The sequence below is a fragment of the Ammospiza caudacuta genome, chromosome 3 (genome assembly GCF_027887145.1).
Source record: "Ammospiza caudacuta isolate bAmmCau1 chromosome 3, bAmmCau1.pri, whole genome shotgun sequence".
Taxonomy (NCBI): domain Eukaryota; kingdom Metazoa; phylum Chordata; class Aves; order Passeriformes; family Passerellidae; genus Ammospiza; species Ammospiza caudacuta.
This window is the reverse complement of record NC_080595.1, coordinates 46436243-46452030: the sequence shown is the minus strand read 5'-3', so window position 1 is coordinate 46452030 and position 15788 is coordinate 46436243. Positions and strand designations below refer to the sequence as shown.

Below are 15788 nucleotides of genomic sequence, written 5' to 3'. Positions count from 1 at the left end.
TGGACTAGAACCACTGAAGCCCAAGAAAGCAATCCTCACAATCCCCATCTAACTTTCACACTTTTACATCTTCAACACCTGAAAAATTTGCTCTGGGCTGACATTTCTAGTATCTACTTTATAGCCACAGTCAGGTTCTCTGAACATCAGTCCTATCCAAAAGACATCCCAGTGCATCCAAACAGGACATGACAGTGCAGCACAGAGGTGTGCACATCACTTTCATGCAGCTCGAGAATGGGTGTTGGCAGTGGCTCTGCTTTCTACAGCATCCCAGGAGCCAGGCAAATGTGCAGGAAGGGACACATTTGAGGGAAAAGGTGAGCAGAGCCTCCAAACCAGCCTCTAATGGGCTAATGGGGTGGCTTTGGCACTCACATCTCCTCAAGACAGAGCAAATCTGGAAGTGCAGTAGACAGAGTACCTGGCACCAGATATCCTGTGTCCTTGTTGAGTGATCTAACCTCTACAATACTGCTATGGAACACCCACCACAGTCTTAAATTGTGTAGGGATTAGGAGCTCTCACTTCTTGGCTTGGTGAGCAAAAAGAAGAACAACAGTTCAATTCCCTCCTTGTTCACAAATTTCAGATGAGTCCTGGTGGAGAATCCCAAATACATTCAGACACCTTCTCATCTGAGATATTTAACACTGGAGATGCCCCATGTCGAGTACAAAAACACTTAGAGAATGGAACAGAAATGTAACACTGTGTTGGAAGGAAAAATGCCATGCTGCAAAGCAACCATTCCAACACTGCACAGCCTTCTTCAGACAGCTGCTGCCTGTTGCATGCTCCCTGCTTCTTTCACATCTCTGCTTGCCCATATCTGAACTTCCACTCCGGGAACACTGCATTTCTGTGGGTCTGGGAGCAGGGACAACAGGTCTTTATACTCCTCTCAGCTAAAAAACTTAACCCTGTTCTTCACTGCCTCTACTTTCTCCCTCTCTTTCTCCTGTTATCTAGAAGGTAACACTGCCACTCTATTACTTGGGGTAGCTGCAGGTAGCATCTTTAGACAAAGACATTTTGCATATATTCATAATGAGGCTATACCACCAATTCTATAAAATGCATAATTAAGGAAAAAGGGTAAATATATTATTATGATGGATTCTAAGATTTCTAAGGAATTTTCTCAGACCTCACAAAAGCTATAAACTTAAACTGCCTTCATATTGCTTTAAAAATTCCTTTCCATGCAGAATTTTTCATAGAAAGAAGCTAATATCAACAAATAAGAAATAATATTCATGTAAAAATACATGTCCCCCCACAGTAATCTCAGTAAAAAAAAAAAATAAAAGAATAAATAAATATCTGCCAATGTTTTTTGCCAAATGTGTTTTAAAAAATTAGGCTTATCAACTACACTCATTATCCACAATTTTTTTCACTCAGTAAAATTACTGCATCGAGAATACTGAAAGATTAACACTGAAATCTAAAACCAGTCTGCTAATAACTGACATATTTTCTAAAAAACCCCTATCCTGATACAGCAACTTCAGGACAGAGCTACCACCTTGTAATTTATGTGAAATGTACGTACCACGTGTCTGGTTTTTCCTTTCCAAAAGGCCTGTTAAAAACAATACATCTAGTGCTTAAAACCATCAGTAGACATTTGATTAGTGTTATTAAAAAACAAGATACCACACAATATCAAACAATACTTCCGTCATTTTGTCTTCAATTCTCCAGCCATTTATTTTACCTGGTGCAGAACTTTAATCACAGGCTGTCATCTTTTTACCAATATTCAATGTCACTATGTTATACTTAAATTATCTCCACTGGCAACACAAAATGATAGACTGCTGCAGCTGATGGTTTCCACTTTGATTCTTAACACAGGGTGGATGCAGGAATGGGACGAATATGCTTAATGCAGGAAATTCAGTAATTTACAAGGGAAGAAGGAAGGCATCTTGTTGAGAGCATTTATAATTCAATTGTGTCCCTATATTTACTTTGCAGTTTATTTTTACTGTATTACCCAATCTATAATGTAAAAAATTTACTACCTGCTTTCAGGGCTATTTATTTCTCTTTAAGAAAAGAAATGGTCCTCTGCCTTTACCTCCACTGAAACATCTATTACAAATAATCTATTCTAAGACTATAAAACTTAACTTTGATAGATGAGGAGAAAGCTACCAGGGAATTCTTCTTATTCAGCAGGTCACATGAAGCCAGCTTCTCAACTCTAGTTTATCATTCACCTAATTCATAATCTGGTAAAACACGCTTGAGTTTGGTAGTAACTCTGATAATTCAGTGTATATCCTGCTTGCCTTTGGCTCTTGCAATAACAGCAAAGCCCCACAATGTCATTAATTGTAGCTGGATAGGAATTGCTGGAATGAGATATTTTTTCTGCGCTATTTAATATTTGATCCCGAATTAGATTTAAAGCAGAGGCATGAATTAGACCCCAGTTTTGAAAAACATGCATCTCAGTATTTACATATCCATCTAAGCACTGTTCAGCTCAGCTCCTACAAAGGTCTCAACAATTTCTTGAGCTTGAACCCCACAAAGTATCTGACTTCTAGTGACCTCCTCTAAAACGGAAGTCATTCAAGTCACAACCAGTTCTAATCCAAGAGAATACATTTGTTTCTAAAAGTATGCCACAGGAAGAAAGCACAGCGTTTGCATTGAGGCCACATTCTCAGCTGCCACAAATCCACACTGCTGCAATAGCAGCAATGGCTATTTATACCAAGCAAAGAATGTTCTTATTTCAAAGCAATTAGAATAACGAGCCTCATCTCTTATTGCTAATTACATTCTCTGACCACAGTGCAAAGAAGCATAGAGAAAGAATTCACAATTCTCCTATCATTTTTATTCACCTCTGTTCTCTGATATAAAACAGTTTAAAATATACTTCTCTCTCTGAAAGCATGAGAGATTTAGACTTTCATTGTCAAGGGAATTTGGGGATGTGAATCATCCTGTGTGCCACTGACCAAACAGGAATTAAGTATACATAATGATCAAAAAACAGGGCAAAGAAATAACCTTTTAGAAGAGGCACAATTGGGAGAGGTGATATATTGTCATCATGTAGGAATGTACCTTGAAATTCAGCTTTTGTAACCAGGAAGACACACCTGGAAAAAGGAGAGCGTTGGCCAAATCCGGATGTCAATAGCCACATGCTTACGGAGTTCCTCTGAAACATCCAAGGGCACCATATGACCTGCTGTAGTGGCAGAGTCAAACAGGTTCAGGAGCCAAATCTTCTTCTGGATCAAAAGGAGCAAGAGAGAAAGGGCAAGGTCTGCAGATCCTCCCTGGCTGGACCCTGCTGGGTACAAACCCCTGCACTGCTGCTGACAGAACACTCAGAATGGCTGGGCTCTGTGTTGTCTCCCCAGACTAGCACAGTACATTCCCTGTAGTAAGCACCTTAACTAATAAAAACTTCCAAATGCCAGTGGAAAAGACTGTCCCAGGTGCATGCAAAATAGTTATCCTACATCTTCATACTCCTGCTATGCAGATGGCAATGCTTTGTTTTCTACTGGTTTAATTATCATTGTTTCTATCTAACTGGGCAGCCGGGGCTTTGTGCAAAGTATCATCCAAAGACAGAGCAGGAGGATTTAGCAGCACTGCTGGATAGCAGGCAGATGGTGTCAGGCATCCATCCTCATCTTCCCTGACTGCTCCACACCCATGACTACTGTTGATGACAATCCTACTCAGGACAGATGACAAAGCCTCTGTAATTGCACAAACTGGTTTCAAATCTTGTCTTCAGGGATGCATTAGAAAACATGGAAAACATGGAGCATTAGGAAAAGGCACATCCACCCAACACTTTTCTTGCTAAGTTCAGAAGGGAGCAGGTGTTTTTCACTACATGTACTCACTTACATGCAGCCACCAAGAGCACCTGGTAAGAGAGCAAAAGCTTAATGCCACGGACCCAGAGGTGACAAACAGCTTTTCTATCCCTCCCTCCCCTCACAGTCAAATCTTCACAGCTAAGATGGGTTGAGGTTTGCATGAAATCAGCTCACAGAGAAGTCAACAGCAGGGCAGAGCAGGTACAGGTGATGCTGAAGGGCAAAGAGAAGCACTTTGAAGAGTTTACAGTTATTTTTCTCAGCAAGACTGAGAAAAATCCCATAAAATTACTGAAGATAGTCCTCTGTGTAAAGGGATATTTTTAATCAATTTCTCAGACTCGGTCCCTAGTTTTCAGACTGCCTCTCATCTAACACTACTATATTCTGCTGCATTTTTTCCTTGTTATTTGAAGGGAATGATGAAACCACTGTCCTTTAGGTTGACAGAGTGCCCAAATTTAACTCCTCAACAGCCACAGCACACTGCAAATACATCCTCATATTGTTGATCTTGGATCTTACTTTCAAACTCCCTCTGAAAATTCTAGGATGAGGTCAGTGGCTGAACAATCTTTGTGAAGCACAGTGGAGCTGTTATAAAAAATATTATGTCATAGTCAGAGCATTTTTGCATAGGAAATGGAAAAATATTAAAAACAAACCACCAAAGCTAATTTTATCAATCTTCCCTCCATTAATGCAAACATACCATTAGGATCAGTATCTTCAAGAGAAATTGTACAGGCTTCCAGGTCAAAAAGCCAAGAACCTACTCTGGGGAAGAGGAAGGATCCACGACTGCTCCATGTCAGTCATGGTGGACATTCACCACTCATAAAATGGGATCCTCTCCACATTGAAAAGCATCACTAATTAACAAACAAAAAAAGTCTCAATATGGATTTTAAACTCTTCATAAAATTCATATAATTCAAGTAAGAAGAGCACAAGAGATTAGGGAAAAAGATATGAAAAAACTTACTTTTGCTCCAAAACAGGGAAATCTCAGCACACCAAAGCAGCAAAATTATATAGAAGTACTTACTCTTAATGAGGCAGGAGTTTGCAACAGAGAGAACTACTGTGTGTGTTGGTTTTAGCTGAGGTGGTTTTCTTCACAGTGGCTGGTATGGGGCTGTGTTTTGGGTTTGTGCTGAACACAGGGTTGATGATACAGAGATGTTTTTGTTATTGCTGAGCAAGCCTTACAGAGCCAAGCCCTTTTCTGCTTTTGGTCCTGCCACACTCGCAAGGAAGATAGGGGTGCAGGAAAGGAGGGAGAAGACACAGCTGGGGCAAGTGACCCAGGCTGTCAAAAGGAATATTCCAGACCACATAACATCATGCTATATACGTCAGTGGGGGAAGAAGGAGGAAGTAGGGCATGTTTGGATTGGTGGCATTTCCCTTCCCAAGTAACTGCTCTGCATGAGAGGGCCCTGCTCTGCTGGGAATGGCTGAACACCTGCCTGCCCATGGGAAATGGTGAATTAATTCCTTGTTGCTTTACTTGTGGGTGTGGTCTTCACTTTCTCCAATAAACTGTCTTTATCTCAACCTGTGAATTTTCTCACTTCCACCTTTCCTGTTTTCTCCCTGATCCTGCAGCTGGGGCAGTGAGCGAGGGGCCGGGCAGGGCTTGGCTGCTGCCTGGGGTTAAACCAAGAGACTGTGACACTAATGAATTTCAGCAAAGTGGTGAACTGCAGCTCTGCAGGCACCACTGACCAGCACCAGAACAATGCAGCATAGGAAAAGAGCATACAGAATAAAACAAAATCCTAACAAAATGCACAATTGCGAACCAGCTCGAGAGGCTGTGAACTGTCATCATATTTCCTTTTCAAGCAAGGGCAATACTTTCTGGTTTTAGAAGGGGAGAGGCCTTGCCCTCTGACAATTTTTGCTATGCTAAGAATAAAATGAATGGAAGACACAGAGCCGAGTGGAAAAAAGGGCAAGATTTTCCATGAATAAGCAGCAAAATCCCCTGTCACCTTGTCTTTGACAATGCTGCACACTAACTACTGATGTTAATTCAGTAACTTGGAAAAAGTCCTGGATAAAACCTGAATTAATATGGACAGGGAGTTAGTAAAGGCTGTTCAACCATGTGCTTTGCTTTTTCTAAAGCTCTGAGGCACTTGAAACTGGCCTCAAATCTGACCTTTTCTTTTTTTTTTTTTTTTTTTTTCTAAAAGGATCTAGTTTCAATGCTGAGAATAGCTAAAAAGAACAGAGCTTTCTGCTACTTCTTATCAAACAGTATGGTCACTTGCCACAGTTCCCCCACCTCCCAATTAAAAATCAGTATTTGTGACCCAGCATCTCTGAACAGGCAAAATACAAAAACAAAAAAAGAACAATAACAATTTCTGAGTTCTTAATTCTTGTGCCCTTCTTCCCTTCTTATCATCTCCTACAGAAGCAAGTCTTTAAAAAATGTTATATGTAACACATATACATTGGTGCAATAATAATTGTCTGCTAGGACAAAGTGAAAAGGTAAGTTTTGTGTTATGTCCTCTTCCCCCAGAGTACTGTGGGGTCCAAAAGCCTACCTACCTCATCCCTCCTTTCTGCAAAAATCTCCTTCCATACCTTAAACCAGCAGATGGTTCCTTAGTATATAAAACAACATTCTCCTCCTCTTGTAGCAAAAAATTAATTTTATGACTGCAAATTCAGAAGATTCCTGCTACTGACACAAAAGGCGTGGTGGGTTCCATCAATGCAATTATCTCCTATCTTGCAGTTGCCATAGACAGAAATGGTATTGGGGGTGTTTTTCACTTTCGTTTTTGCTTTGTTTGTTTTTTTAAACATCTTTTCTCAGTTGGTGCAGGAAGCAGATTGCATTCTTTGCCCTCCATTTTTACTGCTCGTGCAACATGCATTTCATCTGTAGATAGGTATTAGTTCTGCCAGAGCTGAGAGACAAGTTCAAGGCTGGGAACAGAGTTCCATCCTGGCACAGACATGAGTTTATCAAAGGATCTCCACTAGCACATGGCACCAGATAACACTGATGATAAAACACACATTATGCTGCAGAAACATGATTAGAAACTCTTATCTGCTGCACTTCTATAGTGACGATTTCCTTTTCCATGCCCTGTGGGCATTAGCTACACTTTCCACAAGCAGAAATGAAAGGCAGAGTGAAGATTCCCCCCTTTCCTCCAGACCCACTTAATCTAGGCTAATCCACTTCTGTGAAGCAATACCATCAAATTTCTTCTGACATTATTTAAATTTACTACGAGTTTCCAAGATGCTATACTTTGTCAGGAAACTGCAAACATTTCCAAACATATTGCAAGTGATTGTGAAGAGAAAAAGGATATTTGGTGAGAACCTGCACTGTGGTCATGTAGAATAAGACAGATTCAAAAGTAATTGAATGTGTTTTGAAGGTGAAAACAGGGTTTCTGTGAAGAAAGTGCTTTATTATATTCCTACTATCCAACTTTCCCCTGCTCCATGAAACACAAAAGAGATAGGCAAAAATTGGTGTCCTAAGGGATAAAGTTGGAAATAAAATAAGGTAAGAATAAAATGCACAAAGTGGAAATGAGACAAGTCCTAGGAAGGAAGACAGAGGAGCCACAATAAAGGGAAGAGCAGAGGGAGAATCAGAAAGTCCCCTTTCTAAGACTGCTAACATCAGAACAGAGCAATTAAAGAACAGCAAAAAATAAAGAGCACAATGCTTAAAGCAGAGGGGAAAATAGAACAAGAAAGAATACTTAAATTTTTCTTCTTTGTTAATTGGATTCACACTGTGAAACTTTCCTAAACTATTAAAAAAAGAGGACATATCTCCCAAATAAGACTGGGCCAATATAGCAACCAAAAAATCACCTGTAAATTATTAACTAACACACTTAGCAATTTGCTTTTCAATTTTCACAGCTCCTTTAATTTGTGAGTATTTTGGGGAAGTAAACTTCCCTCACTACAATAGTACCAAGAAATCAGTGGGATCTTGCCAAATTTCCCCTCACCTATAGAAACACCTTTAAAATGTTACTTTTATTCACAAGTTCCTATGTTCTTGTTACCAGTGACATGGCTGAAAAGTCATGATCTGTAATATCATAACATTTCCCCAGCAAAGTAAGTAGTATGACAAGAGCTGATGTTTTCAGGCTGGAAAAAAAAATACCAGGAAAACACGAGCCTTTAAGAAACAATAGCCCTGTTTTCATGACAGTCTCTATTATGTAGACAGAAAAATAAGGTAACTGAAACAAAGCAGCTGTATTGTTCACAACAAGGAGAAAGGATTGTCCAAAGTAAAGTGTTTGATTGTTCCCATGAGGGTTTGGTGACACTGCAATGTGTTCTTCACATTACTGAAACATGAGAAATTGTTTGGTAGTGGTTGAAGGCTTTTTGTGTACCCTCCAGTATGATAAAACTACACAGTATGGTCAAGAGAAAACTCTTTTACTCTAAAGAACAGCAAACCACAATTAGGCAGAATACCTTCAAATGTCACTGGAGGGTGCACAGATTTCTTCCAAATTTATGGATCTGGCAAGTTATGTACATATTCACTTCATGCAGCATCGATTTCTAAATGTGTTCCAAATTTTCAGTACTTTAGTTAATCACACCGAGCCTAGTCCTGCAGTCTTTTGTTGTAACAGAAGGCAACACAAGTGATTCCACTGCCATCCAAGGGCATTTTTTCATCAAGAAAAGGACCTCTCATAAACAACAGCCTGAAGTCATAAGTAAACAACACAGTTGGGAAAACTACCCCCTATATAATCAATGTTAAATTAAACCACAAAATATTCCATACATACAGGAACAACAGAGAAAGAGCTACAAATCTGCAAGGATACACAGTCCTTTTGAGGTGAGACTACCTTTAAGACCATCAGCAGTGTGAAACACTGTCCTTTTAGTGTGCTGTGCTATTCAGAGCATTCATACCCAGCTCTGCTCCCAAAACCATTTCTGAAACTTAGTATTTTATAAAGGAGACATGAGGCATGTGGTATGTAAGCTAACAGTGAATAATAAGGAAAGACAGTGAGCTCTAAGACTGTTCATTTTCATGTAAACTGGAAGGTGATGTGGCGGCATTTAATCCTGACCTGTCCTCCTATGGCATGGGACCCTCAGAATATCTTGTCTCGCCTGAAGGGGCAAGATCTCAGTGAAGATGACATCCTCAAACACATTAAAAGCACTGCCTGCATGAGAAACCTTGTTTCTGATAGAGAAAATGTGCATGCCCTTAGCAGTCTGAGCCACCAGGCTGCAGCCACATTTGTTCTGAATTAGGCAAGTGACATTTGATTGAAACTCCTAAAAGAAAAACTACACACGAGATCAGGTAAAACAGACCTTGGGCTTGATTTCTGCTGCTTCAATAAATGCAAGGTGCCTTTATCACACCAACTATCTTGACACCTCAGTGAATGAGGAGCCATGCAGATGAGCACAAGTTACATCAGAGTAAGACTCCACGACATTTTCCCTACCATGTATCCACGAATAAAAATTAAGGCACCATTAATATGAAAACAAACATTGTTGAACAGAAAATGAACCCAAGACAAACAGCAGAAGAGAGTCAGTTAAAGAAGAAAGGTTTTGCACACATTTGCCAATTTACCTGCTGCTGTATCATTCAACAATGGCAAAGTACAGTCACTGCAGTATTGCATCTTGTTATATTTATGCATTTTCCCTTTCTTGCAGGATAGCACAGAAAATAGCTCAATAAAACACCTTTGTGTAATTGTCACCAGTTATTCTTGAATAATATTATTCCCCAAAAATAATTTCACGATTCCTATCTGGGAATTAGGAAAAGCCCCTTAAAAGCCCTGGTTTTGTGATGAATGGAAGTCACAGCATAATCTTTTGAGGTCTGGAGAACAGTACAATCACATTAAATTCCCTCAGCTCAAGAAATGTCATCTTTACATCAGCTGGTACAAAAAAATTTTTTCCAGCCTGAGGCAGCTATGATAAGGGATTTAGAAGTCATCACCATGTGGGCCAAGAGATATAAAGGAATGCATCACCACATATAAAGTGTCTGCTTCTCAGAATTTTGGAGCTAATGTTCTCACAGCTGTGTATGACTTAGACCAGCTGGGAAGAAGAAAGGAACTAAATTAGTCACTAGAAGGATCTAATATTTTGTCTAACCTGCATTTTAACACTCCAGCAGCAGAACTGTTGGTAAGCAAAATAAGATCAGATCATTATCCAGCGAGGGATGGGGCTGTGAAGTCTCTTGGAAGCACAGTAGAAAACACACAGTCCTGGGGGCAGGCAGGCAAAGATGACATTTCAGTCCTATCTGTGCACTGCTGAGATACTACCAGCAGCTGGAACAGCCCTCAGCACAACTGAGGGGGGTCATAGGTTACACAAAATTACCACAGACCATCTGGCACTCCCAAGCATGCCTGTGCTGATCCACAGACAAGAGGGAAAACCTTTTGGAAAGACTTACTCAGTAGCCTTAGCACAGCAGTTTCCCTATAGCAGGCATCAGAGTTTCTGTAACATGACACACAGGCACTAACAGCTCAAGATGAAATCTTTAATGGCATTTACAGCACTCTTGACTAGGATCAGCCTGTGACCCTCACCCATTGACATGACTAAAGCTCACTTATGGCAGAACTTGGTGGTTTTTGAACGAGTTGGATGGTTGAAGTCCACTTTATTCATGGTAATGATATAAAGTGCTAGCAAAGCCTTCACTTGGTGTAGAAATAAGCGAAATGAAAAAAACTCCCACTTTCTGTGGCAGAACAAGGGTCCCATGAGAAGATGCTCATCTGAATTTCAATGAGCTAGAGCAATTACTGTAAACTTCTCCTGTACAATCCCTCCTAAATGGCTCAAGTGATGAGCTGAAGTTACCAACACAAAACTTCTTGTACTTCAGATATTCACACAGACAGAGGTCTCTGCTGAACTCACTTTTATTATTCTAACTCTCACCACTTTTGCACATCTCCCGCTTCCTAACAAAAGGTAAGCAATAGTATTTACACTCTTAAGAGGGCAGCCAGTTATTTAATGTATAAACTTGGAGAATGGCTTGATGTATGTTGGTGACTAGGAAAGAGACAGACAGCAGCTTATTACACATGCTATTTGTTCATTCTTTTATTGGAGGATACTGTCTTCAATGACTGTCAGTCTGCTGTCAGAAAATAACCTATATTTTAAATCAGGAAAAAAGAGTGTCAAGTAATCTGTATACATAGTGGGTTCTTTGCCTTCCTTGGGGTGAAGCTATCAGCTACTGATCATATTTCCATTTTTTGTCAATGCATGTTTTCCCATTTTTTCCTTTAGATACAAGGCTATCAAAAGAGTAGCATTCCTAATGAAACGTATTGTATTAAGCTCCCTGACAATGGATGCATCTTTTAGGTCGCAGTGAAAAGTACTGCATTTGTTTTAAAAACCAACCAACTAACAAACAAAAAAACCCAAAACCCTCACCTCCCCAAAAAGTACTCCAGCATATGAGCTAGGTTACCCTCCCCTCCCTCCATTAAAAAAAAAAAAAAAAACCAACAAAAACAAACGGACAAGAGGAATATATTCCAAACTTTGAAGAGGGGGGGGGGAGGGAAATTAACTGACAAAATTGATTTTTTGAAACTTGAATCTTCATTAAAGCTGTTTTGTCAAGAGATTTCTTCATTAGCTTTCTTTTCCTTCTGTTACAAAATGGTCAAAAATGACATTTCTAAGAGTTCTGCTTTACTTTGAAGCTGTATCTTAAACTGAAGTGATCTCAATCTAGGCTGTTTCTATTTGAAACATTACCTGGCAAAATTATAGGTTTCATCTGGAAAAAAGCTTTGGAGGTTTATTTGAATTCATGCTACCCAGACTTGATCCTCTTTTGGTTTCAAGAGTCTCCCCAAAAGTGCATCCATGAGCCAGATGCAAATTCTATCTCTGTCTAAAATGTAATCTTAAAACTTACTCTTTAAACTTTCCTTAGAGACTCTTTCTTTAGCTTATGATATATACAAATGAATAATCTGAGCATTTATACGAAGACCAAAAAAGAGAAACTCTCTCAAGTTACTGCTCTAAGCAGGGGCAGGGTTCGGGGAAGCCTCTTGGGCTCTTGCTTGCTTTTCTATTTTATTGCTCAAGCTGTAAAGCAGGTGTAGCTAACTACTTAAAGAAACTAAAAAGAACCTATAGAAAACCAAGTATCTATAATCACCTAAAATTAAAATAGCATAAAAATAAAATATTTTTCAAGACACAGTATCTTGGAAACTTCTTTCTCATAAAAACATGAAAGATTTTCTCTTTCCATCAGTATTCAAATTCTTAGCTCTTAATTACTTGAACTATTTTTAGACTAATACCATTTGCACATCTTGAAAAATAAGTTCAGGACTGAATCTTCACCATCTGGGACCTGCAAATTCTATCTGATAAACCTCTGGAAGGAGAAACAAACATACAGCTTCTCTAAGTATTTAACACTTAAAGAGAAATTTACATCCTTCTGGGAGCCTGATACGTCAATTAAATCCATACACTCTAGAAACATCAAAACTTGTTGCTATACTTTATTTTTTAATAAAGAGTATGGTTTTCAAAAAGACAGCATAAAAAGTCCTTAAGACTTGTCTTAAACTTATGGACTGAGATATATGGAGTAAAAATGTTAATAAGAGACGGCTAAGCAGCACACAGAAACAAAGCTTGATCTTCAGGTCTGTTTCCATCATTTTTTCATTCAGATTGAAATATCTTTTAAATTTACGAGTTGAGTAAAATAAATATTTCTATATTCAAAATAATGAGTGAGCAAAATATATAAAACCTTATCTTTATCAATAGAACAAAAAGTAGCAAGGGCAACAATTTATTAATTATACCTGCTTAGTAACGGAAATGGAAGTAGTGCTTAGTTGGTGGATTACATTTTATTATGACACAAACTCCAATTACAACCCATGAAAGCCTACAAATATACTCATTCAGGGCAAAGTTCACTCACTAGAAGATTCCATTACAACAGCACTGTAATAGTTGCTAACCATATTTCAAGGAGAATCCTAAAGTCAGAGGGGTCACCTAGAACCCTCTTCACACAGCAAAAGAAGGAAATAGAAACGTTAGTGTTTGTTTAAAAAAAAAAGGCATAAAAAGATGTGAATTCTGCATAAGGATTCAGTTCTTAAAATATCTCTATTGTTGTCCTGGTTTGTATTTGCTCTCTCCAATACCCCAAACTGGCATTTTTTCAAAACTGTTATATTCACTGTCATTATTTGCTAAAGATGTCCAGAACTCTGCTAAGGGATTATTTTGGCCCTGCTCAGTGTTGGTTTTTGCATAGGAGCAGAAGGGTGATTTTTCACCCAGCTGTCATATCCCCAATATTTGAGGCTGGACCACTGCTGCTCCAGAGCAGCCCTTTGCACTGGAGAACACAGTGATTCTTTCTTTTACCTGCACCCATTGCCAGGCTGCTGAATGCAGCCATGAACAGAGCTCTTAACACAAACAGTATTTCCTACTTTGAACTATTTTTGGTATTATTCTAATGCAAGTTCCTAACACTTTTATGCATATCAATGCTGCATGTACAAGCATTTTTAAGATTTCAAAGGTTTTCATGATACCATCCTTACCTATGTAGTTTGTCCTCCAGAATCTCCATGTACTTCTCAGCATTTTCTTTTACGCTGGTCACTGCAAAATAAAGGCCAAAGTTAGGTAATGATATAACTTTACAGTTCTGAGGGGGTTTTCTTTTTTTAAACCAACTCATCTCTTACCCACATGTTTTACACATGTCAGTTAGGAATAAGAATTTCATTAATCTTTTTCACATTCAAATTGCAGTGTGGGTGTCTTCTCCCTTTTTCTTGAAAGTCTATTGTATCTATAGTATAATAATAGATCAATAACAAATGCATTAACCTCTTGGCTGGGCCAGAAAAATGTTGAGACTAACAAACACACAGTATGCAGAAGCTTCCTCTTGACAAAATAAAAAAACAATTAAAGGCAACAATGACAACTAAAAAAAAATCATCCCCACAAAAAAGAAATATTATCCATTACTCCTCTTTACCTTCAGGAGAAGTAAGCCAGCCTTACAAATGCATCAGTCCATGCAGAACAGTCCTTTAAACTGTTATCAATCTTGTATCAAACTTTTCTGATAAAACCAAAACACTACAGAATGAAAAGAAATACCAGTCAAGATTGTTATAAAATTTAGGTTGGGGTATTTTGTGGTTGGTGTCTGGGGAGATAGCTGTGTGTGTGTCTGTTTATTTTTAAAGCTCAGACCTAGACATTCTCTTAGCCCCTACAACTTCTTCATCCAGAAGACACTCCAAAAGACTACTTACCATAACACACAACAACAAAGCTGTTCTTTTGAATGACCATTGGTACTCCATCAATGGTAGAAAGTAAACCTCTTCCAGGAAAATGGAGGCTTTTAGATAATAACCATTTCCACAATACGACAACTTTTCTTCCCTCCTCCCTATAAGCTGCTTGCAAAGTCCAAGTCTCATAGGACTGTAAATCACTTGGTCTCTTTTAAAGTCTTAATTCATTGTACATCAAATATATATTTTATATCAAGAGGCATCCTACAGAGCATCACTGTTTTTATGGGGAAAACATGCTAAATGGATCGGGTACCCTGTGAGTTTACACACTCATCTCCCCCACGTTCCTCACAGTACGATGGCTCCAAGCACAGGTTACACACAAGTGCTTTCCCTTTCTGTGTTTGTTGGGATTTTTTCCCCTCATAAAGTCGAATGTCACCCACCAAATCCTGATCTGAAAACTCAGCATTAGCCAAATCAGCTGTGCTAAAGTTTACACACAGAGGAGCTCACTGAGGTAATACCATTAGCAGCAAGCATCAGGGTCAGTGTAACATCGACTGTCTGCAGAAGGTGGTGTGCACCAGGTCACACAGCAGTCACACATCACTGAAGCTGTCTGCAATGCAACGGCAGGTATAGAACACATGTTGCAGGTTGATTTACTTGTTCGTTGTTTTGTTTTGTTTGATATATGAGTTTATTAGATTAGCAAACAAGCAAACCAGCCAAACAACAAAAAAACCTGAAACAATCAAAAAACCCAAACCCACCATAGCCCAGCAGTCTGGAAGCAGGATTCTACAATATTTTATTGTACATAGACAACTGCCTTAGTTTATACATTCACAGGCCCAATTACTCATTAGAAAAGTGCTGATGGATGTTATGAAAAAGGGTTTATAAGGATTTCTGCAGTGGCACTGAAGACTAAATGACTTTCCCTAGTTTGTAGCAGGTCTGTAACTACAGCGCTTAGTAAAAGCTCACAGTTTCCTTACCATGCTTTTATTCCTACACTTCCTGTAGAACTGTGGAGAGCCTGCAAGCTTGCAAGTCTTTCTTTAATGACACACTACAGCTTTATAAAAATGGCCAGCACTTCTTGCAAACTCCCTATCCATCAATCCCCAAATGTGCTGACCTGAGGCCCGGTGCACACTTAGATAGCAAATAGCTTCAAGGTGTTCGGGTGCTGTGCTTCCCCTTCTCTTGCCATTGTCACAGTGTCCTTCAACGTGAGCTGTTACAACTCTGGGGCTTATTCTTTTGGATAATAAAGTCAGCAGATATTATTAATTTTTGGAGAGGGATGAGAAGAGGTGGAGAATCTGTTTCACACTCACTTTGTTTCTAACCGATATAGTGACTTCTTACGTTACATGAAAGATAAACCTTGCTTTCAATTTCTCCTGCTGTGCTTGTCACTTTTTAATTGGGTTTGATCTGATAGAGTAATTCGCACTTTCACAGTTCAGTCCTGCCCCTACAAGCAATTTTACAACGCCCTTGAAGCACACAGCTTAATATATC

At 39.1% G+C, this 15788-nt stretch overlaps 1 protein-coding gene across 1 annotated transcript in view; it reads right to left on the bottom strand.

Moving 5' to 3' along the window:
* DISC1 (DISC1 scaffold protein) overlaps nt 1–15788 on the bottom strand; it is a 187109-nt gene that overhangs the window by 29862 nt on the left and 141459 nt on the right. The window contains exon 10 of the mRNA XM_058801566.1: nt 13536–13596. Within this exon, the coding sequence (XP_058657549.1) occupies nt 13536–13596 (61 nt within the window). The remainder of the gene's footprint in view (nt 1–13535; nt 13597–15788) is intronic.